This window comes from Cornus florida, unplaced genomic scaffold (assembly GCF_030987335.1).
Source record: "Cornus florida cultivar Cherokee Brave unplaced genomic scaffold, ASM3098733v1 CherokeeBrave_3.0.0_Hap2_Chr05, whole genome shotgun sequence".
Lineage (NCBI taxonomy): Eukaryota > Viridiplantae > Streptophyta > Magnoliopsida > Cornales > Cornaceae > Cornus > Cornus florida.
The window spans coordinates 42,401,459-42,429,093 of record NW_026775575.1 but is presented as its reverse complement, the minus strand read 5'-3'; the positions used below and the strand labels follow the sequence as shown (position 1 = coordinate 42,429,093).

Below are 27,635 nucleotides of genomic sequence, written 5' to 3'. Positions count from 1 at the left end.
TTTTCTTTTTCCTTTTATTTTTTTTAATTTTTTGTTTTGGCAGGAAAACAAAACAATTCTCTTATTCAATATGTAAAGAAATAGAAATTGAAAAGATACAACTAGATTACAACCCTTAATACGAAATATGTGTATGCATATATATATATATATATTTATGCAGTACATATTTATACATTTTTTTTGTTTAGTTAAAACATATCTATACATTTTTAATACACATATATATATTTTTACATAGCATAAACCATATGGAGACCAGACCACCCTAGATGATGGTCATTTCAGTCCTACCCAAATGGTTAGAAAAAGCTTAATATGCTCACTTGAGTCCATATTTTTTGGCATGTATAAATACATACATATATATGGAGACCATAGATAGGGCTTTTTTCTGCACATACACACAAGACTAGTACACATTTAATTTCTTTGCATGAATGTTGTTGCATGTATACATCTCTCTTACTTTAAAATTTCAATAAACATGGTTTATAATCTCTTTCTGTCTATCTTCCTAAGAATATGAAATCTGACTCTCTTATCATTTTTTTTTTTGGCAGATAATTACTGAAAATAAGAATTAAAAAAAAAAAATGGTTTCGAGGAATATTAGACTCCCCTTAATGGGGATGCTGCTATTATTCATCATCATAGCAGCAGCAGCAATAACAACAACAGAAGCAAAACCATCCAAACGCGACAAAAGGAATTTCCGTGGCAAGGTGAAGCCATCAAATCCCAAGGGCAGGGGCAGGGGCAGGGGCAGGGGCAGGGGCAGTGGGAAGGGCAAGGGAAAAGGATCAATTCCGATCAATAATGGCAAACAATCAAATGACTACGTCTTATACAAGGACCCGAAACAGGCTGTCGAGGCTCGAGTGGAGGACCTGCTGAAGCGAATGACTCTCGCTGAGAAGATCGGTCAGATGACTCAGGTTGATCGTGTCAATATCACTTCTCAGATCATGAAAGATTACATGATTGGCAGCTTGCTCAGCGGTGGTGGAAGCGTCCCCAAGGCCCACGCGACACCGAAGGACTGGGTGGACATGGTGAATGATTTCCAGAAGGGTTCTCTCCAGACAAGACTCGGGATCCCAATGCTTTACTCCATTGATGCAGTTCATGGCCACAACAATGTCTACCAGGCCACCATTTTCCCACACAATGTTGGCCTTGGAGCAACCAGGCAAGTTTAGTTAGTTCATTTGTTTAGACTTAAATTGCATGTGCATGTAGTGAATCTAGTGACTACCGATAAGACTAGATTTCATTAAACTTGTCAATTTACTATTTTGCCCTTAAGTCACTGTTAGTGACATTAGCAAAAGCCAATGTTAATATATGCTACGTACTGCTATATTTGACAATAATTTATTTTCTCGATTACTCATTATATTATGGAGTTCACACATGAACATGCGAATAGTTAAAGAGTCGACTGTCGTTAATTACATGTTAAAAAACTATCTGACCAAAAAATTGTAACAACGTTGCAAAAGAAAAATCGTTCGTAATTAAGAAAAAACCCGTGAATATAATTTACCATAGTTTTTTATGGGCTCACCACCAACCAATAAAATAACATTAATGCTCAAAAGAGAGATTGTAATATACACTGGCACTGCTAATTTCTTTTTCTTGTTAGTGGCTAAAATGAAACAATATATGTATATGTATGTAGTTGTATTATGATTTTGACAATACTAATATATAGCCATATATGATGGGCATGTTATCATTCAGGGATCCAGATCTTGTGAAGAGGATTGGTGCAGCGACCGCTCTTGAAACTGTAGCTACCGGCATTCCTTATGCTTTTGCTCCTTGCATTGCGGTATAAATTCAAACTCTGAATCAAACCAGTTTTTGGAAATATTGTGATTTTTGGTTTGATTCAATTAAGAACCACAAATACATACATTTAACCAAGAATTGATATATTTCTTCTCGACTCAACTTGTCGGGACAATAGGTATGCAGAGATCCAAGATGGGGTAGGTGTTACGAAAGCTACAGTGAAGATCACACAATTGTGCAACAAATGACAGACATCATATATGGTTTACAAGGCCAGCCTCCAGCCAACTACCCAAAGGATTATCCTTATATGGAGAAGTCAGTCTAGCAACCCCTTAATTATATTCCTTACTTGAATTAGTTGATCACATTCAATTGTCCTCTAAATTAATGTGATTTTATTTTCCGTGACACCTAAACTATAGAGGCAAAGTTCTGGCCTGCGCAAAACATTATGTGGGAGATGGTGGTACAGTGAATGGAATCAATGAGAACAACACTATTATTGACTGGAATGGATTGCTGAATATTCACATGCCTGCCTACTTGGACTCCATCAGGAAGGGTGTGTCCACAATCATGGTGTCCTATTCAAGTTGGAATGGAGTGAAGATGCATGCTAATCGCGACCTTATCACAAACTACCTTAAGGGCACCCTTAAGTTCCAGGTACATATATATATATATATATATATAAATCACTGCGTTTTATTTTGTTATGATCAGAGTGAACACTTTTACTAGTACTTGTAGAACTTTATTTGATGAATTTATGTTAATATATATATATACACACACAAATGTTTCGTGTTTTGAATTGCCTGCAGGGTTTTGTCATCTCTGATTTTGAGGGTATTGACAAAATTACCACACCTGCCGGTGCAAACTACACATATTCGGTTGAGGTTTCTATCAATGCTGGCATTGACATGGTTAGTGGCTAATTCTGCGGTGAAAAATACTTAAATTTCTCATCAATGCAGAACCGAATTTTTTTTTTTTTTTTTGATAAAATATGTTGAAAATATATATATATATATATCTAACTTGGAAGATCTCTCTACTGGCTTCTTTTCCAGATCATGGTTCCCTACAACTATAAGGAATTCGCCTCAAATTTGACCTTCTTAGTCAACAAGCAAGTCGTCCCAATTAGTCGTATTGATGATGCTGTCAGGAGGATTTTGAGAGTCAAGTTCATTATGGGTCTCTTTGAGAAGCCCATGTATGATTATGGCCTAGCTGATAAAGTTGGAAGCCAGGTTGGTGATTAATCTACATATAAACTTTTTTCACCAAAATTTTCAATTATATATATATATATATATATATATATATATATATATATATATATATATAGTTGATTTAAGGAATTTAACTTCAAAATTTTCAATTTTTTTCGCCAAAATTTTCAACTATATATATGTATATATAGTTGATTTAAGAAATTTACCTTCGTGTGTGTATATATATATATAGATATATTTCCCTGAATCACAGACACTAGCTTGTTCTCATGAAGGAATTGGTTGAAAATGCAATACTATCAACACTATCAAATGTTAGCTTTATTTATTTTTATATAGAAAATGAAATACAATGTTTATCAAACAGGAACATAGGGAATTGGCAAGGGAAGCTGTGAGGAAATCACTGGTGCTATTGAAGAATGGGAAGCAACCAAACAGTCCTTTGATCCCTCTCCCCAAGAACACAACCAGGATCCTAGTTGCCGGCAGACACGCCAACGATTTGGGTAACCAATGTGGTGGCTGGACAATTGAATGGCAGGGAATGAGTGGCAATAACGTCACCAAAGGTACGTTTTTTTAACTCCCTTCGATTAACAACAACAATCCTTAATAGCAGCAAGCATTACATTTTATTGATGTTTTTTTGCTCTTTTTTATGCACAGGAACGACAATCCTAGGCGCCATCTCAGGTACAGTTAATCCAAGAACTGAAATTATCTACAGTGAGAACCCGAGCAATGAGCTTATCAAAAACAACAAATTCGACTATGCCATTGTTGCCGTGGGAGAACCTCCTTTCGCTGAAACTAAAGGAGACAATTTGAACTTGACAATTCCTGAACCCGGTCCAAGCATAATCAAGAATGTGTGTGGCAATGTCAAGTGTGTAGTGCTCGTTGTTGCAGGCCGGCCTCTTGTGGTAGAGCCTTACCTACAAGACATGGATGCTCTTGTTGCTGCTTGGCTGCCGGGCTCTGAAGGCCACGGTGTGACTGATGTCCTTTTTGGCGATTTCGGATTCTCTGGAAAGCTTGCTAGGACTTGGTTCAAGAATGTCAATCAGCTCCCAATGAATGTCGGGGATCAAAAGTACGATCCACTCTTCCCCTTTGGTTTTGGACTCACAACCAACCCGATTCCAAAGGATTATTAGTGGATTTTGATTTTTTTTCTTTCTTTCCATCCATTTGAGGGAGGCGTAAATTACAAGTTGTAAGGGTATGTGAACTCATGCAGCAATAACAAATATTAATTTATGTACAGATTTCCCTCTATATTGTAATAGTGGCTAGCCTTTGTAAAGGAAGAACTGGCCGGTTCATCAATTGAACTGTTTTCATCAGTTCTTCCTTTCTATCACTTGTTTGCCACTTTGTGGATATATGTACTTGTTAAAGAAATGCTAGCTAGCAAGCCTGTGTCAATTTCCATGAGCCATTTGTTTTTTTTATTTTTTTCAAGTATCTATTAATTTAACTAAGGACAATTAATACAGTGGCTCTTAGTGACCGTTGATGTGGTCATATCACAAATACACACACATATATATATATATTTTTCATAAATAGTGTCGTATTAGAACAAATTAAATAACATGAAGTACAGGAATACAGAGAGCATGCCCTCATATATACGAAGCTTACAAAGCTGAACAAGTTGAAAATAAAAAGCTAATGAAAAAGCCCATTTTCAATGCAAGCAACTGCAGACACTAAGGAGCCTAGTGTAACGGGTGGGCGCTTGCCCATTTATCCAAAAACTCGAACTGTTAGGTAAGGCTGTATACCCAATCTCTTTCCCATCCGATTCCGATGTGGGACAAAATGACCCTTGTTACATTCTCCCCCACCCAAACTCGTAACGCCCTCGTTGCGGTTGGGCCACCCTGCCTACCCGGGTGGACTCACCCGGACGCCTTCCGGGCCGGGCGCTTGGCGTGGCACCGGATCAAGGACTGAGTTTGGCTCTGATACTAACTGTAACGGGTGGACGCTTACCCATTTACCCAAAAGCTCGAACTGTTAGGTAAGGCTGTATACCCAATCTCTTTCCCATCCGATTCCGATGTGGGACAAAATGACCCTTGTTACACCTAGCCACAAAGATCATTGATAGTAGAAGAAGTGACATCCAGGATGTAATGTTTATGATTTTTGCCATTTTCTATTTTTTTGATTTTTTTTTTTTGTTTTACAAGGGTATTTAGTCTTTTCTCGTTTTACGCGCCGGACACCGTGTTGTGTATCGGGTGTGTCAGAGAGTTGATTGAGGCATTTCCTTGAGTTCAGGGCTTCTGAAAATACAATAATGGCAGTCATTTCGGCATTTTCTGTTTTTTCGGGCCGGGAGGTTCTAAGTGGGACCCGTTACCGGGATTGTTGTGTAAGAGGGTTGTGTTACGGGTCCATTGCATTTCTTACATTATTATATTTGTGCATAAATTATTTGTTTATTTGTTAATTGGTGTGGTGGTGAATTAGTTATTATATATATATATATATATATATAAAAATATATATAAGCTTATGTTATTAAAGATTATTATAAAAGAAAATAAAATAAAATGGTGGCACCCACGTGCTATTATAACAATGTAAAGCCATTACCTTCGGCAGAATCATGACCAGCTCTCTCTCTCTTGCTGGAAGAAATTTTTTTTTTTTCTTTTTCTTTTACAACTTCTATCTTTGATAGCTCTTCAACCACATGGAATTTTTGGGTGTCGTTTGCGGCAAATCAAAGAGCTCAGTTAGATCTATGTGTGAGTACAAGCAATTCATCATTCAGTGCACTCTAGGGATTTCGAAATTCTAGGGTTTTAGGCTTAAATTGGGGCTTCTTGTGTCTTTGCTCTCCGTGAGGTAGGGGTCTCTCTAATACATCAAGTTTTGCCTTTTATTTGAGCAATTCCTATTTCTTTTTATTTCATCTTGAGAATTGTGAATTTTGATATGAAAATTGTTGTTATTATGAAAGTCTTTAAGTGTGATAGCATGATTATATAAACTTTGTGTTAAAGGGATTGATTTATTTTGTTGTATGAAGATTGTGTCAATGTTTAATTGAGGGCGTGTTATTGTGTATATAATTTTATGTTGAGCATGTTTAAGAAGGTTTCTTGTATATGCCTTACTTAAGATAATGATGTCCTTATTGTATTGAATATTCTAAACATGCCATGATTTTAATTGATTTTTTTATTTTATTTTATTTTTTATATAGAATATCTTGTTCATACTTGTTGGATTAGAAATGTTATGTTAATGTTTTTATTACCAAATTGGTGAGCTCATATAAAACATTACATTGCATGACATAGTATAAAAAGAGGATTTTGAAAAGGATTTGGGAAATGAAGTTTTACAAAAGGAAGGTCTTATTTAAAAGGGAAAGCTTTTTTTATTTTTATTTTTTATTTTTAAAATGAACCGAATTTCGCGAGTCCGGGGCTAGCTTGACCTAGAGGGAGCGCGATGCTTATGACTAGGAAAATTACTTGTTAAATGGAAATGTTATTTTAGCCCCATGGCATGACCTCGGCTTCTTTTTTATTTTTTTTATTTTATTCTCTTATGTGTTGTATGGCTCAAGGGAGTCTAAAACTAATGTCTTAGGATACTTCTACTGAGCTATATGCTTACCCCATTACTTAAACATTTTTTTCAGGACACGGAAAAGAAGTGGCGGACGATGTTCCACCACAAGCTTAGTTTGGATTAGAAAACCGTTTTGTTAATTTTTGCAACCAAAGTTTTATGTTGTAACGATAAAATTATGTTCTGTATAATTTTGTGTTTGGAAACCTTGTAATTATAATGATGAGCATGGAGTAACTCTTGTAAAATGTCTTAGTATATGTTAGGACTCTAAATCATGTTTTGGGACTGTAATTATGATGCATTTGGATTAGATGGTATGTGGTTGTTATACCAAGAAATGAGCTATGTTGGGATATAATGAATGGATGAATGAAATGTTGGAATGTGTTATATTGAAGTGCTTTGGGATAGGGTAGATAAATTTTAAGGTCCAAGTGAGGCCATTGTATATTTCTTATATTTTTGCAGCAGGTTGTAGTAAGACTTTTTTAGTAGAGGTCATGTCGAATTTTTGGGTCGTTACAAAGTTGGTATCAGAGTAATGGTTCGAAAACCATTAGGACGACGGGTAGAGACCTACATAGGGTTGCATGAGTCATTTGCATAATTTATGTGATTATTTGTTAAAGTGTTTTGCTATGTGAAAAAGCATGCTTAACTGTTTACTTGCTTACGTGCTTATGTGCTTATATGCTTATATTGATGTGTTCATTGCATAGTCTTACATACTAAATGTTTGTATAGTATCCTTTTGTGTTGAATTGTTCATGGTTGGACCTTAGTGTTATCGTTATTGAACTGTTTTCTTATTTTATAGCACGATACCACCGCGAAAGGAGCTAGAGGGAGTTGGCCTTAGGCCGACAAGAGGAGATGTTGGTGAGAGTTCTAGCTCAAATCCCGCGGAGCAGGTTGAAGAGGATACACTTCTTAGGGACCTGATTCCCCCTAGAGATGTCTCCACATGAAGGGACAATGTTGAAGCACCCATTGAAGCAAGTGAAGGCTCAGTTGAGTTGGCACTGAACCGTTTGCTACAGAGTGCCTTGAAGGCTACAATTGCTACTCTTTCGCAACCGGTACTGCAACCGGTAGTTCAAGTAGAGGAGATATGTGATACCCCCGGATTTTCGGATGCGGGTTGGCCAGACCCACGCCCGAATACCCGAAGATATTAAAAACAAATCGGTAATAATCAAACACAGAATACAAATATGATAAATAGAATAAAAAAAATGCTGAAAAGAAACTAAAATGATAAATCCAATAATTCCTTAGAATAAAATTCTATTAATAGATAAACTCTTCTGATATAATTAATCCTCCAAAATAATACAACTCGGGAATGCATACTATATGGATCCCTAGAAATTCCAAACTGAATAAGTGACAGTAATAATTGTCTGCATCAGAACACTGAAACATAAATGAAACTCCTATGTAGATAATCCAAAAGAGTGAAGTAGACTGATGCTCAGCACGAACAACCTCTACTCCTGACGAATACCTAAAAAATAATGATGGGTCAGGCTCACAAACAAGCTCTACTCTACTACAATCCAAGTAGAGATCCGATACACGTATACATCCTAGTCAATCCAACAATAGCTAATAGTCCGTATATATATATAGATACACACTATAGGACGCTCACTAGACTATAGGTCTGTCTCAACTTGAATAGAAGGCAACATGCAAATTGCACATAAAGTAGGCATGAGTACCTAGACTTACCAGGGCACCTAGATGTCTACTATATCCAGTTATCCATCCTAAGCAATATTCGTACCTTAACCATGATCCTGAGACTCAAGCTCATATCATGGCACCATAAATATATACACACACACACACACACACACACACACACACACACACACATATATATATAAAATCCATTCTAATCCAGAACATAAAACAAACATCCGGTATGTCATCCAACTGATTCAGCTGACCTGATATGAAAATATGTAGGATTAAACATTTGTTTGTTAATCCATTCCGTTACATGAATAGGTAGGATTTAACGTGTTTAGTTAATCCGTCCCTAATATGCCACCATCCCATACTGGTGCATATAATGCATATGATCCATAAATGATGCAACATCCAAAGCAATACATTAAATTAATCCACAATTGATGCAATAATTTTAATACATCAAAAATTCAGAAATAAGCATAATAAAAATCAGATAGGTACATGATCATATTATGCATCCAATAAATGATTAAAATCATAATATCCATATTAATTGTTAAGTTAATTTTAAGCAATTAAATCCTCCATATTATCATCATGCAAATTCAATTAGAATTTTATACTGATTAAATCCTTAGCATAATAAAAATCAAGTAAATAACTGAGCATATTATACTACTAATACATGATCAAAATCACATAATATCCATTAAATTGGTAGAAGAAATTTAAGTAATTAAATCATCAAATAACTATATGCAAATTTATATAAAGTTTCACATTCTTCCAATGTTTAGCACATGCATGTAAATTATGCTTCCTGAGATTTAAACATGTCAATTAATATTACTTTAAACCACCATCATCAACTAACCATCACTGAAATCCCAAAAATCCCAAATAGTAGCTATATTTCGCATCCCAAGTAAAGCCCCAGGAGTATAGCCGCCTCTACTCCAAGTAGAGCCGCCTCTACTTCTGCTATCCTCCGTCTTCTTCATCTCCGGCGACTGTCGGACATTTCGATCGCCACTATTAATGGTCCTAAGCCTCTGTTCTATGTCCCAACAATCCTAGATAATTATATAAAGTCCATACACATCTAAATCACAAATTAAAACTAGATTTTATGCAAGAACAATGAACATCAAGAAAATTCAATTTCATTAATATACTCCATGTTTTAATCTGATTTAGCATGCATACATTATCAATTTAATGTCTGTTAAAACCTGGAATCTACCTAGGCATGTATAGAACATGAATCTAAGGGAAGGAGATAGAAGTAAAACTTGCCTCTTAAGGTTTTGGTTTGAAACCTTTGATCGTCTTCTTCCTAGGTTTTCCGGCAACCTTGGTTGCCATGAAACCCTCTCTGTTGCTCCTGGTTTTACCCACGAACAAACTTTCAACTTCCCTCCTTGGCTCAATCCTTGATGCTTGGCCAAACCCTAATTTCCTCCCTTTCTATTTTCCTCTCTTTTTCTCTACCGTTACTGTGATCTGAATAAGGTTCTTGAAACCCTTTTACAGACTTATGCAATATATTTATAAGCTAATATTAACCCTCATCCTATATTAACCCTAAGACTAATAAATAGAGAAGGAAACTAAAAGAAAAAGAAAAATAAAACATAATACATATATATGAAGTCTACGTAAATTTATATATATATATATATATATATATATATATATATATATATATACATAAACAAACTATAGTTATTAATATAATTATTTAATATACTAATAAGTATAATATCCATCAATATACATATATACCCATATATATATGTACCAACATCCATGGGTAAAATATCCATACCCGTTACTCATCCTATCAAAGTAATCCATGGGACCCAAGTGAGTGGTCCATTTCTAATATCCTTTTAAAAATATAAAATAAAATAAAATATAAAGCAATTAAATCATTTAATCATAAAAAATAATTACAATTAAACCACATATCATTTAACACCCAATTAATCAAATAACTCACATAAGCAATTAAAACAAATAAACATATAATCATTTAGCCACATAAGCATATAGCCACGTAAGCACATAAAATACAATAAAATAAATAATTAAATTTCTTTTATATCCTTTTGAAAACTAGGAGTATTACATTCTTCCCCCCTAACAAAAGGAATTCTGACTATCTATAAAATCATGTTGCCGCCTCCAAACCGCGTATAGACCATTACAAAAGAGAGTATTTCTCTCCGACGTATCATTAAATAAAGTCAAGGTCTGATTGTACAACCCTTATTTCCATTTAAAACCAACAAATGAGAGGTCTGCACTATGTAATAGACAAAACCTCAAACGTTGTCACACCAACCTCCTTCTGCCAACAATATGATAGACAAAATCTGAAAAACGAAGTAAATACTTCCAATTATCCATGAAAACCTTAGATATATTGCCCCAAGCATATCCTCCATGATCAAATTTAATTTCTCGATCAAATTCCTCGTCTAAAGATATGAAGCAAAGTTGTTGCTCCAATATCTTCAGAAAATTCCTTTGAAATAGCACTTTACATCCACTATAATAAATATCCACATGCTATATCTCTACTATTAGTGCAGTGTATAACTGATATGAAGCTCTAAAGTGAACACTACTAGAATTAATGTCCACAAGCGAACTTGCTCAATCCACCATTCTTAATCCATATGAAATTAAAATTCTAATCAATGTTGATAATTTCTATCAACCATCCACTCCTGATTAGTCCTACTCCCATTTCGATATAGGTAGTGGTAAAAATCTCTAATAATATCTGATTATCAATTTTCCACCTTTCTAACAGGTGTTACTCTTATAGACAGTTATGTACATGTCTCTACCCGTATCGGCTCACAAAAACTAACATTGGATGTCTTGATGTAACATATAACCATTTGAGTGCACCGTAAAATTTTGAATTTTACATCTCAGTCACTCCAACATCATTCACTGAACTTACTAATCCTCCTCTAGTACCTTAAGCTCTATCTGAGTAAGGTAACACCGTTTCCAGGGTCAGCTCCGATATTCTAAGTTGACCTCCTTAATTACCTTGGTAATAGCAAGTATCATTATTACACATGCCATAAATTCAACTGATAACTCAACAACTAACCGAAAGATTTTAAATATCCCATAGGTGGTTGAGAGCATCCACTTCCATATTTACTTCCACCAGATGGAACTTAATGCAAAGTGTGAATCACCACTTTTATCCATCTAAGCCGTCTCGTGATCCATTTTATTCGTATGAACTGATATCTTACCAGTTTAAAATAGACAAAAATTAAGCTGATTTAATTTATTAGTCAACTAATATCCCAACCAGAATCCTGACCCTTTTATAAAGTCAGCAATCCCTCAACTAAATTAGTGAAAAATGCTCTGTCATTTCCACTTCAATATAGGAAATGGCTGGAAGGATCTAGTGATCTCTGATGTTCCATCTCGACCAGCTAATAAATATTTGACTTGGAGACAAAATATCTATGTCCCTCTTCCTACTTGTCCTCCTAACATCTGCTTCATAACGTGAAGCCTCATGTTTCACCAGGATGAATAAAGAACTAAGAGTTGTGAACGTCAGTCCTTGCATCCTCCTTCCAATTTATCCACAGAAAGTACCGTTAGTCTGGTACAATCAGCTTTTGTCTGCACCCATTGTTTAAATTGGAGTATCTTTAAAAGCTAACTCCGTAACTGAATCCATGCACCACTGATCTGTGATAAACTTACCGATAATAAAAGGCAATCGGTAATTCTATTCATCAAAAATCCACGAACTACAACTTTCCCACACACACAGTGCACCTCTTCTTGATATAGGTGTTCGATCTTACCATCATGTCTTTGACATGCCCTGTTTCTTTAACACAAGTAAGTGTCAATCAGATTGCTTATCTAACCTCAAAAGACTATAGAACTTTTTCATCCTCCAAACAAGTCATCAATTTCCTAGCAACAACTATTTGTTGCGAACTGTGACCTAAAAAATTTCTCCATATTATTTATGCAAGTGAAAAGACTTAGTTTCCTCCTCCTTGTGCAATACCGATAACTCCTTCTAATAACATGCCCTTGTGAAATAAATTCTTAATTAAAAAATAGACTAATGAAGATTTATTCAATCAGCTATCCTTATGTGGCATCATTCCAATAGGTACCTAAACCAGTACGAAATCCTCCTTTTGACTTGGTGACAACTTTTAGAATTTTCAAGAAGATGTTCTGCAACTCTGGCACATCTGATAAACCATCATAGCGTAACAGTGGTCTTTATTTACCACAACCTCATGAGTACAGAAAAATAACAACCACCATTATCATGGCGTTGTAAAATTATACGAATCCATACCTAGTGTAAAGTATGTTAAACTAATCGTACTAGATTATTTGACTCATAGTGATGGTTTAACTATCCCATCCCAAATAACATACCATAATGATGCATGTCCAGGTCCAATAGATTGGCTAGAATTATGTATGTCTACTTAATCCTATGACCACATGCTCACAATCCAAGCGTAACTAGCGCTAGTACCCCATGTTATTAAAAACAGTAGTTGGCTGATCACACACTTGTGTCCCCAACTAAACCACATACCAAATCCCAAATAATTAACGAAAATAAAACACTTATGACAAACATAATAAAACAAAATATAATCCTACTTAAGACATCGTTCTTTCTAGAAATTGGAAAATTGTTTCACAAAATTTCTTTTTTATAGTTTCATAGGTACTCATCCAACCTCAAAATACATCCTTTTTAAATGTGGCTTTAAAAGCAACCTATGTTTGCCTAAGTAAATACCAAGGGCTTTACCCTTATCCTCCTTATACGCAGAATGTAAACTGTCTAACTTGGCTTTATAAAGCAAATTAGAATGTCATAACATAATACCAATACCTTCCTGAATTCGATACAAAATCATACGTTTCATTCTGATAAGAACTCCATCAAATCCCCAAATTCCTGAATAGTACTTCTTATATGTCTCTTTTAGAGATGATAAGAAAGTTTAACTATATGTAGATTAATTAACACCAATTCTACTAATATCATTTGCTATATCACTAGCAAATAAGATTACCCTCGCGCGATTCTTCATTTTCAAGATTTAGTACTCTCTTTCTTGGATACGTTGAAATCTCCTTCATTATGATCCTCTTCGGACTCCTACTCCTCGCTTATCTCCTTTTTAAGATCAACTGAAGTTGTGTTGGCCCTGATATACGGTGACCTATCACGTACACCTAAATCCTTCCTTGGCTTATACTTCTAAACTAACGCCAACCCGGAACTAAATCTTCGATCTCAAATTCTGCCTTCTGGCAAAGAAATCGATAACGTACTCCTTTACTCCTTTAGGTCTTTATCGCTTTCGCCTTGGACCCCATTATCTTCCTATTGTCAACCATTCCGTAACTACGGAATATAATTGACATTAGCTCCTCCTAACAAACCGTAAATAGAGTACAACGAATCCTAATATGGGCTCTAAGTTTTAAGAAATGCAACGCAGAAGTCACATAACGAAAGACATTCCTAAGGACAGTTGAACCTGGAGTGCTCTGATATCAACTGTGATACCCCCGGATTTCTGGATGCGGGTTGGCCAGGCCCACGCCCCAATACTCAAGGATATAAAAAACAAATCAGTAATAATCGAACATAGAATACAAATATGATAAATAACAATAAATAAAATGCTGAAAAGAAACTAAAATGATAAATCTAATAATTCCTCAGAATAAAATTTCATTAATAGATAAACTCTTCTAATATAATTAATCTTCCAAAATAATACAACTCGAGAATCCATACTATGTGGACCCTTAGAAAATCCCAATCGAATAAGTGACAGTAATAACTATCTACATCATAACACTGAAACATAAAGGAAACTCCTATAGAGATAATTCGGAAGAGTGAAGTAGACTGATCCCTGCTCAACACGAACAACCTCTACTCTTGACGAACACCTAAAAAATAATGGTTGGTCAGGCCCATAAACAAGTTCTACTCTACTACAATCCAAGCAGAAATCCGATACACGTATATATCCTAGTCAATTCAATAATAGCTAATAGTCCGTATATATATATATACACACACACACACACACACACACACACACACATTATAGGACGCTCACTGGACTATAGGTCTGTCTCAACCTGAATAGAAGACAACATGCAAATCGCACATAAAGTGGGCATGAGTACCTAGACCTACCAGGGCACCCAGATATCTACTATATTCAGTTATCCATCCTAGATAATATACGCACCCTAACCATGATCATGAGACTCAAGCTCATATCATGGTACTATAAATAAATAAATAAATATATATATATATATATATATATATATATTTATTTATATAATCCATCCTAATCCAAAACATAAAACAAACATCCGGTATGTCATCCAACTGATTCAGCTGATCTGACATGAAAATATGTAGGATTAAACATTTGTTTGTTAATCCATTCCATTACATGAATAGGTAGGACTTAACATTTTTAGTTAATCCGTCATTAATATGCCACCGTCCTATATCGGTGCATATAATGCATATGATCCATAAATGATGCAACATCCAAAGTAATACATTAAATTAATCTACAATTGATGCAATAATTTGAATACATCAAAAATCCAGAAATAAGCATAATAGAAATCAGATAGATACATGATCATATTATGCATCCAATAAATGATTAAAATCATAATATCCATAATAATTGCTAAGTTAATTTTAAGCAATTAAATCCTCCATATTATCATCATGCAAATTTAATTAGAATTTCATACTAATTAAATCCTTAGCATAATAAAAATTAGGTAAATAACTGAGTATATTATACTATTAATACATGATCAAAATCACATAATATCCATTAAATTGCTAAAAGAAATTTAAGCAATTAAATCATCAAATAACCATATGCAAATTTATATAAAATTTCATATTCTTCCAATCCTTAGCATATGCATGTAAATTATGCTTCCTGAGATTTAAAAATATCAATTAATATTACTTTAAATCCCCATCATCAACCAATCATCACTGAAATCCCAAAAATCCCAAATAGTAGCCAAATTTCGCATCCCAGGTAAAGCCCCAGGAGTAGAGCCTTCTCTACTTTGAGTAGAGCCTGCTCTATTCCAAGTAAAGTTGCCTCTACTTCTACTACCCTTCGTCTTCTTCGTCTCTGGCGACTATCGGACATTCTGATCACCACTATTAATGCTCCTAAGCCTCTATTCTATGTCCCAACAATCCCAGATAATTATATAAAGTCCGTACACATCTAAATCACAAATTAAAACTAGATTTTATGCAAGAACAATCAACATCAAGAAAATTCAATTTCATTAATATACTCCCTATTTTAATCTGATTTAGCATGCATACATTATCAGTTTAATGTCTATTACACCCTAGAATCTACCTAGGCATGTATAGAACACGAATCTAAGGGAAGGAGATAGAAGTAAAACTTCCTTCTTAAGGTTTCGGTTTGAAAAATTTAACCGTCTTCTTCCTATGTTTTCCAGCAACCTTGGTTGCCGTCTATAATGAACCGGTCATTTAGCTTCCTTTTCCTTTTCTCAAATTTTACGCATAAATTTTTTATGTTTAATTTTTTTTTTTTCTGAGTTCAGTTTCTCGTCTCATAGTGTCTCTTGAGTGCTCAGAAATGGTTTCTGAGACTCTTTTATTTGGATTGACAACTTCCTTTAAGGACCGAGTCATTTCCACATTTTTCGTTTTTTGACATTATTCACTTTTCGTCCTTTTCCCTATTTCGTCCTTTTCCATATTCTGTCTTTTTCCCATTTATCACTTTTTGGCACAACCTCACTTTTCATGCTCAGAGTTAGTTTCTGACTTCACGTGTCTTCATTTGAAGTGGTTTCCACGAAATACGTATTTTTACTTTTGCAAGAAAGTACTCTGGTTGCTCCTGGTGTCCATAGGGGCATGGATGCACAGTTCTTCAGAATCTTTTTCTTTTCTTGGGGTGTTTTTCATAAATATATTTTGAAGATATTTTATTTCAGGGGTATTTAAGAAAATATTTTTGGAAGATATTTTCATTCTAGGTCATTAGTGCAGTTAACCCTTTTTGGAGGGGCCATTTTGCAATTTATGAAAGTTGTTGTAAAATATCTCGTTTTGAGCCTAGATCTTCGTACAGGATTCATTTTCACATTTTGTCGAGTCGAGTACTCTTAGAATTTTCTTCTGGTCGTTTTTCTCCAGTTCCAGGGTTTCTGGCCCCAGTTGCCGCCCAACTTGTTCAGGGCATATCTCTCTACTCGGGACTCAGTTTTCAATGTTGTTTCTTCCGTTGTTCATATTTTCTCATTTTGAATCTTTCTCACGCACAGAGTTTTGTCATTTGAGCGCGTCTTCTCAAATTCCACTTTTTCGGATTCGGCAAGACCCTTTCGGGGCACTTTTTGAGTTTTTCTATAAATAGGGGGTCTTAAGTCAAAAAATCAAATTTCCATCATCTTCTTCCCCCTCTTGGTCGGCAGCCATAGGAGCCCAAGGGGCTGCCTTCATTTTTTCTTCTCCTCCACTTGATTTCCTTAGTGAAAAGTCTTTGGCCTTAACGTTTATTATTCGCCTTGTCGTGCTTTACATTTCCCCCTTATTAGAACCCATTTTTGACCATTTTTCGAGTTTGGGTTTAAAGTCAAGTTGTGATTTTCATGGGGCTTCCTTGGGATTCTTGGTCACCGTGTTGTTCCCGACAAAACCCCGAAGCATCGTCGGATTTGGAGCACTTTTTTTTGGTGGGGATTTGAGATTTTCATCTCAAATTGAGGTAGGGGGTGTTATAATTTATTTTCTTGTTATATTGCATGCTTGTGATGCTTATACAACTCATTTACATGTCTTTGTATCAAATCTAGAAACTTTAATTTATTATTTCTTTGTGTAAGATTTAATTTTTCCGGTTGTCCATAACTTGTTTTAAACATATGGCATGATAGAATATTACCCTTTGATATGTTCATTGACATATATTAAATTGAGAGCACTTGAACAAGTATTGAAGATTTTATTTAATATTTTTCTAGAATGAAAATTTAATTCATGTGGCCTTAACTAACTTGAAATCAATATGTGTTAGCATATTATATTAGGCCCTCGCATGCTCTTCAACATAAGTGAATTTGAGAGTAATCGGAGATGTTTTGAAATCTAGTAATATTTAATTAATTTAATTAATTAATTTATTCCATATGCACTATTCACTCTATTAGATTTTCGACTTGATATTATTGATGTGCATGCCATGTACTTTCACATATATTATTTTGAGAATTTTTGGACAACTTTGATTTCTAGAGAAATTAATTAATTAGGTTAATTCATTTTTACTTAGGGTTCTAATGAGTTATAGTTGTATTTCATGGGGCTTTTGCCTTTTTATCATGTGACGTGATTTATTGCAACTTAGCTTCATTAATGTAGTAAATAAACTTGCACCCTTACATTGGAATGATTTAATTGTTTAAGTATTGTTAAACAAATAATTAAATCATTAATCTTATACTAGTAGTATAATTACATCAATGGATTTCTTGTGTTTTAAATCCTAACTTTGTAGTTTATTTAGATGCAATCTATGATTTCTTGACATTTCACATGCCATCATAGTTGAGAACTTAGGGCATGACTTATGTATTCCAAAATCTTAGTTGTGCATGAAATGTGGTTTAATGCATTACTTGTATCTTGATATATATTCTTGGTTGCACGACTTGTTGATTTTGGGACTTGGGATATCAATCAAGAATTGACATGGCTAGGACTTGGTTTTAGTACGGGAGATAGAAAGCTCCCTACACTATAGTGCGCACCAGGGGAAGGTTTCCATGGGTTAGTAGCCCTAAAGTGATCCCACTCTTTAAATTTCAAGTTGCTATTCCTTGAAGATTTAAACCTTGTTATGTTATGTGAAATGCTCCAATCTTGTTATTTGCATAGATATTATGCCTTGTTCTTGATTTCATGTATAACTCTTATCGTGTTAATCGGAATGTTCCATTTTTATTTACTTGCATAGATATTATGTATTTTCCTTGATTTCACGCCTTATCCTTGTCGTGTTAATTGAATTGTTTCAATCTTGTTAATTTTCTCAGTTACCTCGTTCTGTGTTACTTTATGCTATCGTGACTTAGGAATGATCCAATACATGTAACTTGACTTAGATTCTAGGTGGCATGGTCCACATGTAATGATTTATATCAACATGCAAAATCTCTAAACCCTTAAATTTCAAGTGATATCCCTTGAAGATATGAGGACCTTGTCGTGTTATATGGAGTATTTCCTACCTTGTTTAATTACATAGACATTATGCTTACCTCTTGTATCTAGACCTTATTCAGTATACTTGAAACTATGCACTTGCCTCTTGTATCTAGATTCTATTTAGCATACTTGTGTTTTGTATACTTACCTCGCATGTTTCCATCTTCGTTTAGTACACTTGTAACCGGTATGCTTGTATGTCATGTATCTCATTTCAATCACATGAGTAACTTAGGATGATCCCTGAGTCTCACTCTGACATAGACATTAGGTAGCATGTCCCTTTTGAATTGTTTCAAGTTAATGTAAAAATCTGTAAGAAATTGAGTCATGCATGCTCATTCTCTACGAGTAAACTTGTTTACTCACCCCAAAGTTACTGGGGGTATTGTTCAGGTATGAAGACTTGGTTCATGATGCTCATCACTCCGTGGATGACTTGTAGCTTTTAGTTTCTATTTTATGCAAGTGTTAGCATGAAAATGTCATTGTCGTGGCCTTATGTATCAAACTTGTATTCTTTGATTCCATTTATGTAATGTGTACATAAGTACACTCTTTTCATTGTATTTAACATGTATGAAATGAGGCCGGAGGCTAATGAGATGTATCTTGTATTCCTTGCACTTTTACTTTCAAGGTTTATTATGAAAATATTGAAAAATGTCAAGTCATTGTTTCATAACTTTTGCATCGGGTGTGGGAATTCCATTATTTTTCTTTCATAGGGTTTCTATAATCATGTATGAGGTGTGGCCAAGTGCCAAATACCATTTCATTCTAGGTTTGGCATTTTGGTTTCATTTATAGCATTTTTAGGCAATTTTGGCCGTTGAGAGGTCATATTTTGCATTAAGGTTATTTTGAGGCCGCGAACCATTGAGACGCGTCTTAAATGTCTTTTTACGTTTGCGTGCATGTCCACATTTCACAAAACTTTTAAGTTTCAACTTTTGACTTATTTTTGGGCGATTTTATGAATTTTTATAAAAAATTTCATGCATGGAGGTGTCGTTTGAAGTTCCTCCTTGTTTTGGCATGTTTTCGATGCTTGAACGGGGCTAGGAAATGTTTTCAAACATGTTCGGATCATGTGGAATGCATGTAAAACCCTAGGATTGGCCCAAGTACCTCACACACATATTGCAGCAGCTTTTTCTGCTGCAGCAGATGTGTCGGTCGGCTGTTGAGGATCCGTCAGCCGGCTGACAAGCCTCAAGGGTCCATTCTAGTAGGATTTTCTTGAAAAATGGTATTTCAGTCGGCTAACCATTGGGGGTTCGGCCGGCTGATGATGCACTTTCGGTTGGCTGATCCTTGCCGTCGGTCGATTGATCCTCCCTAGAACCTTCTCCTTCCACTTTTCTTAGACAGTTTCCTTGCACCGACTTCAGAGGGACTTATCCCTTTCATCTCTTATCCAAATTAGGTCGTTCTTGAGTCTAAATTCAAGAGCTGGAAGTTAGCTTTCCAATGGTATCAACCACACATCAAAACTCCACATATAGTGAGAGTTATTCCAGTTTTAGTGAGATAGGTTCGTGGTAACTCTTAAACGAAGAAGGCCACTTCGTTTTAATTTCACATCTTTACCATCCGAACTCCGAAACAAGTGATTCTTGAGTCTAACCTTGTTCATTTTTCATCGTCTTTCCAATGGTGTGCTCTGTAGAACCCACTTTCATCTTGGAAATGACCATTTTGCACTTAACTTCATTCTTGTCCATTTTTGATATGTCGCTTCTGCATTTGTTTTCCTTAGGTTTTGTGACCTCATTGAGGGTCATATTGATGTCTTAGAGACATGTTGTATCTCTATAGACCATTGTTTTATGTTTTGTTTTCGCATCTCGGATCCGGTCCAGGTTATTACAAAACACATTGGGTTGAAAAATCCAGGATTATTACACCATCAAACCCTCTCTGTTGCTCCTAGTTTTACCTACGAACAAACTTCCAACTTCCCTTCTTGGCTCGATCCTTGATTCTTGTCCAAACCCTAGTTTCCTCCCTCTCTATTTTCCTCTTTTTCTCTCTGCCGCAATTGTGGCGTGAATAGGGTTCTTGAAACCCTTTCACAAACTTATACAATATATTTACAAGCTAATATTAACCCTAATCCTATATTAACCCTAAGACTAATAATAAGAGAAGGAAACTAAAAGAAAAATAAAAATTAAACATAATACATATATATGAAATCTATATATATATATATATATATATAAATTTAACTTATACTATATTTATATACACATAAACTAACTATACTTATTAATATACTAATAAGTATAATATCCATCAATATACATATATACCCATATATATATGTACCAACATCCATGGGTAAAATATCCGTACCCGTTACTCATCATACCCAAGTGATCCATGGGACTCAAGTGAGTGGTCCATTACTACTATCCAAATCCTTCCTTTTAAAAATATAAAATAAAATAAAACACAAACCAATTAAATCATTTAATCATAACAAGTAATTATAATTAAAACACACATCATTTAACATCTAATTAATCAAATAACTCACATAAGCAATTAAAATAAATAAACATATAATTATTTAGCCACATAAGCACATAGCCACGTAAGCACATAAAATACAATAAAATAAATAATTAAATCACTTTTATATCCTTTTGAAAACTAGGGGTATTACAAGACACCAACACAGAAACGTCTCATGTTGATTACATGATTTTCTAAGTTGATGCCAGTGATGTTTGAGGGTGGTGCTATTGTCTCGGAAGGTGGGATTTCGGTAGATCCTTCAGTAATTAAAGCAGTTTTGAATTGGGAGCAACCCAAAAATGTTTTTGAGATCCGGAGTTTCCTTGGCCTAGCGGGTTATTATCACAGATTTGTGAAGGATTTTTCTCGTTTGGCAGCGCCTATGACTAGATTGACCCGGAAGGGGATCAAATTTGCATGGAATGAGGCCTGTGAGTCTTCCTTTCAAGAGTTGAAAACAAGGCTGATTGCGGCTCCAGTGTTGGTGATACCCGAGCGTGGATTGGGTTATGTAATCTATTATGATGCTTTACGTGATGGTTTGGGTTGTGTACTGATGTAAGATGGTAGAGTAGTGGCTTATGGGTCTTGACAATTGAAGACTCACGAGCATAACTACCCTACCCATGACTTAGAATTGGCAGCAGTTGTGTTTGCCTTGAAGTGCTGGAGGCACTGATGAGCACTGAAAAGTGCGTATTTAAACCCCTTAAGCTTAGGCATTCTAGTACCTTTATCTATCTTATTTTGCCGTTTTAGATTGATTTCGTATTATTTCCATTTTCAGGCACTTATACCGAAAATAAGCTAACTCAGCCAAATAAGAGCTTAACTGAAGCAATTATGAGATTAAACAAAGAAAGGAGCAAAGTGGAGGAAGAAAGAAGCAAAATGAAGCAAAGCAGCAAGTTCGATCAATCCAAGTCCAAGGTTCGATTGATTAAACATTGATCGATCTCAGCATTTCAAGATAGATCCAAGCCTTGACCCAAAGCACTTAAGTCCAAAAGTTCGATTGATCCAACATCATTCTTCGATCGATTAAACACCTTTGTCCTTATCTAAATGATTGATCTTATCCATAGCTGTCTACCCACTAACCACCTTTGTCCTTTTCCCATAAATATCTCCCATAAATATATCGGATTTATCTTTTTCCAAAAAGCTCAGCCATTTGGATTGATCCTGCCTAAGTTCGATCGATCTCACTTACTTTCGATCGATCGAACTTCCTCCAGTGTGAAAAAGTTAAAATTCCATCTCATTGAAAGTTGTCCTTTATCCAATCATTAGGGAATATTGTATGCACGACCCCAGCTCATTTTGAGTGTCATTTTGACCTACCTATATAAGGATAAGGATTGCTTTATTAAGGGGGAGACAACATTATTTTCATATCATCTCTTGGAGAGGAAGCTTAGAGGAGGAGGAGGCTAGAGACACCATTGGAGACTCTTCATTAACAAGGAGCAGATTTCAACCATGTAGTTAGCCCTTGAGGGTTGGAGCATCATCACCATGAGTGGTTAGACATCCTCTTGGGGCTAGAGTTAGACCCAAACATGCTTTCTATATCTTAATCTTGTGTATTATTGAGGGATTAGTGTTGTAATTGATGTTTTGACACTTTGATATATATAGATCTTGTTTATTCAATGATTTATGTGGTTTACTGCTTCCAATTGGTCATTTCATTCTATCCATATGTTTATGTATGTTAGAATAGATGTTCATGTGCTTATCTCTAGATTTTGTGTTATTAATGCATGTCTATATGTATTGATGCTATGGATTTAGAGATTGTCAAAACATTATGCTTAAAAGAATGCTTTTGTGATTCTCTTGATGGTTCATGCTTATCTCTTGATGGATTGTGCCTCTCCCCTAGTTTATTTTCATGCTAGGAGTATAAATGTAGTGTAGTTGTAGTGTAGTGTTAAATGGGAGGACAATCTATGCTTGTTGTTTCATGATCCAAGCATTTGAATGCAATTAACATATGTCTCTATCCTTGTGTTGTATTTGGATTGTGAGCTTAATGAAATGATTAATGACTTGTTTTGATTTATTGTGCCTTTCACATGTTGTTGAGATAATATTTGCTTCATAGCTTAGATATATTGTGCCTTTCACATGATGTTTAGATAATACATGCTTAACTAGTCATCCTTACTTGTAGAATCAACCAAATACACACACACCAATATTGCAACTCACTATTTGCCCTCATTAATTACTTGTCAATGATATAGAAATGCATTTCTTGGTGGTGATCGCTAAACCCCAAGATCTCTCTCTCTCTCTCTCTCTTACTTACTCTTAATTGCACTCGTTTGCTATTACTTAGTTTAATTTAGTTGCTCTTTAATCAACCAACCAACCAATTGTTTGATCACTCGACCTACTAGCCCTAATTGCGATTCCACAATCAACTCCGACATTGCTCAATCCCCACAATCCCTTGGGACGATCCCTGCTCACTCTTGCTACCTTAGTAGTAGTGTTGGTAGTGGTTTTTATAAATTTAAACTTGACCCAAAAGGCTTTCCTTAAACCGCACATTCACTACATTAATTTTGGCGTGTATTGAGCGGCCACAAACACTCGTCAAATTTTGGCGCCGTTGCCGGGGATTGATTGATTAGATTAGGCAACATCGGATTTATGGAATTAATTAGGATTAGTACTCTTTTGATCGTGTCTTTACTTTGTTTTTATTTTTCTTTTGGTTATTTATTGTGTTTGTTCGTATTTGACAAGGAGCATTGAGCAAGAAGGCAAGCAAAGGAACATCCAAGCAAAGAAGCTAAGCAAAGAAAGGAAAAATGCTAAAAACTTAAAAATTGCTAAGCTAAGCTTTAAATTTGGAGTTGAAGTGCTAAAGGACCTTTGTGAGACTTTTTTACTCAATTCCTTAGTTAAATCGTCGGCCCGCGTGGAGGCTTGTAATTCAATTCTTAGATAAATCGTGAGCCCGCGTGGAGGCTATTTTATTGTTCTTTGCATCATCTTTGTTAAAGCATAGGAATATGGGTTAAGTGTTTGTGGAGGGAGTTTCATTGCATTGTTGTGAAGGTGAAGTGTGCCATTCTTTGTGTTTGTTGTTGTGCATTGTGCATGCATGGACGTCGTTCATTGAGACCAACTCTTGTCCCTTTTGATTTGCATCTTGAATCCATCATTTGAAATCCTAGGGGAAGAGGAAGTTCAAATAGAACCAATCTATCAATGGATGACCATAATGATGACCATATTGAGGACCTTTGTCACATAGACCAACAAGGTATCCTTCATCCCAATGTGCATAATGAAAACATGCAAGTACCATTAGGCATGCTGAGGCCATTCATCCAACCACCACAACAATAAAACCAAGTTCTGTATGGAATGCCAAGGCCAATGTATGCTCCACAACCTCTCGTCATTAATCAAGGAATTCATAACCAAGGTGTTCATGTTGCACCTCAAGTAGCTAATCCACTTCTTGCTTTGAGAGATCACTATGTGCCTAATGAATACAATGCACCCACATGCATTCAATTGCCACCATTTAGAGCACATCATTATGAAATTAAAGCATAAACTATTCAAATACTTCCTAACTTTCATGGAATTCCTAGTGAAGAACCTTACAAGCATTTGGATGAGTTTCTTGAAGTATGTTCTACCGTAAAATATACGGACATGCCGGGAGAGGTCTTAAGACTCAAACTTTTTCCATTCACCTTAAAGGACAAAACAAAATATTGGTTTAACAATCTTAGGCCTTTTTCAATTACTTCTTGGGCGGAAATGCAACAAAAGTTTTTAAAGAAGTACTATCCTTTTTCTAAGACCAATGCCATGAGAACCTCAATTCGAGAATTTTCACATGGGGATGGAGAAACATTTCATGAGGCATAGGAACACTTCAATGAATTGCTTAGGAAGTGTCCACATCATGACATGCCCAAATGGCAATTAGTTCAATATTTCTTTGAGAGCTTATCGGACAACTATAAGGGTATGGTTGATGCTTCCATGGGTGGCTCTTACATTGATAGGCATGAGGATGACGTGTGGTGTCTTTATGAAAGCATGAGTGAAAATTCTTTGCATAGAACACTATCATCCAAGAATGGTAGAAATTCATAAGGTAGGAAGAGTGTAGGCTTACATCAAGTCGACCATTCAAATGAAATAGCCGTCGAAATGAAGTCTTTAGCTCAAAGGTTTGATCAATTTTTGATTAACCAAAACTCGGCGAACCAAGTATCTTCCTTTCCTAACCATTCTCATCGTGCATCAAATGAAACATGTATGACTTGTTCTAGTGTTCTTCATTCTACTTCTCATTGTCCTCATGGACAAGTGCATAATGAACCTAATGAACAAGTCAATGCGGCTTTTGTAAACCAAGGGAACAATCTTTATGGTACTCATTATAATCCAAGTTGGAGGAATCATCCGAATTTCTCTTAAAAAAACCAAGGAGAAGGCTTAAACCCTTCCCAAGGCGGTTTCCAAGGGAAATACATTCCACCTCCACTTCAAAACCAAGCATCCCAAGGTTATAGACCTTATCAATCACAAGGGAATCAATTTGCTAATTCTCATTTTCCCAACTAATCTTATTTCCAAGGAAACACTAGAAGTCCCGCCTTTGAAGAAAAAGTTTTAAATGCTTTGGGGACTCTTGAGGCTAACACACAATTACTTCATTCTCACTCTTAATCCATTGCTAAGCTAGAAACCTAAGTAGGGCAAATAACAAGCACTCTTAATGCAAGAGAGAAGGGAAAGATGCCCATTAATGCCCCACTTAAATAACAATGTGTTGTGGAAACCCATTCCTCATCGGAAGGGCATACCATTGAACATGTTAATGCGGTGACTACCTTGCGGAGTGGTAGAGTTGTGGATAATCAAGTTGAAATATCCAATGAAGAGAGTGAACCGGTGCAACCTCAAGTTGCCACCCATCCCGTTTCACATCCCATTCCTCCTTCATTGCATACACATGATCTTGCAAATGAGAAAGTTTTGAAAAATATGTTTGAAAAAGAAGTTTTGAAAAATGATGTTGAAAAGGTTTTATTAAAAAATGATTTGAAAACTTCTTATATTAAAGAGAGTTCAAAAGAAAATTCTGAAAAAGTGTTTGAACCAAAGGTTCCATTTCCGGATGCCTTAAAATGAGCCATTTCAAAAGACAAGCAAAAGGCAAAAACCAATGAAATCATGGAAATGTTTAGGCAAGTGAAAGTTAACCTTCCACTATTGGATGCAATCAAGCAATTTCCGGCTTATGCCAAATGCTTGAAAGACTTGTGCACCCAAAAGCGGAAGAACAAGAGCGAAGCACCAAGAAAAGTGGTTTTGACTGAGCAAGTAAGCTCAATTTTGCAACATAACACTCTTCCAAAGTTTAAGGACCCCGGTTCACCCACTACATCATGCATCATTGGTGATCATATCATTAATCGGGCACTTCTTGACTTAGGAGCAAGCGTTAACCTTCTTCCATATTTGGTCTATGTTAAATTGGGCCTAGGTGAATTGAAACCAACGTTGGTAGTCTTGCAACTTGCCGACCGATCCATTAAGAAACCTAGGGGTGTCATTGAGGTTGTTTTAATCAAGATTGATAAATTATTCTTCCCGGTTGATTTCGTTGTCATTGACACGGAACCAGTTTTTAATCTTAAGAGCCAAATTCCCGTTATCCTTGGCCGTCCTTTCTTGGTAACCGCCAATGCCAACATCAATTGTAGAACAAGGGTGATGAAGATTTCATTTGGCCACATGAAGGTAAAATTGAATATCTTTAATCCCACACCCAATTCACTTGACAAGTATGAAGAAGAGGTCAATATTGTAGAAAAATGTTATGATCTTCATTGCCAAGGAAATGAGCTTTTGTGTAAAACCAAAACTTCCAAAGGATCATCTTTAACCTTGCATTCTCAAAGTGTTGTTTCAAATTCTTGCTTTGAAAGGGCATATAAGCCCAAAGGTTTTAATTGCATAGACAAAGGATCAAAAGCTTCTTTTGAGCTTGATCCAACAAGTTCTTCAAAGGACCATTTGTTGGGTGGAGTTCAGAGCATTTATCACCCTAACAAGGAGGGGATGCATCACAAGATCTTTGACCCGGGCTAAAAGAGCCTAACGTCTTGCTAGAGACGTTAAAGACTAGCAAAGGCATTCGTAGGGTGTCAAAACCCTATTCCTCCCCCATTTCTATCTTTCATTTTGTTTCTTGCGAAGTCTAGATACTTGTTTTAGGTTCACATGCATTGAAAGGAACTTTGGTAAGGATTGCATAAGCTTTTATGTCATAATTGAGTATTTGGCAAAGTTCGATCGATCGAACTGTGGATTGCACTCAACACTTAGAAATTTTT

The 27,635-nt window shown here is 35.6% G+C and overlaps 1 protein-coding gene across 1 annotated transcript; it reads left to right on the top strand.

The window, feature by feature from the left end:
* Positions 1 to 772: 772 nt before the first annotated feature.
* LOC132306366 (uncharacterized) lies at positions 773 to 4,490 on the top strand. Its single transcript, XM_059803734.1, has 8 exons — positions 773 to 1,192; positions 1,750 to 1,840; positions 1,979 to 2,121; positions 2,229 to 2,472; positions 2,631 to 2,735; positions 2,883 to 3,065; positions 3,418 to 3,622; positions 3,720 to 4,490. The coding sequence occupies exons 1-8, from the start codon at positions 903 to 905 to the stop codon at positions 4,208 to 4,210; spliced, it is 1,752 nt and encodes a 583-aa protein (XP_059659717.1). The 5' UTR covers positions 773 to 902; the 3' UTR covers positions 4,211 to 4,490.
* The last annotated feature ends 23,145 nt before the right edge of the window (positions 4,491 to 27,635 follow it).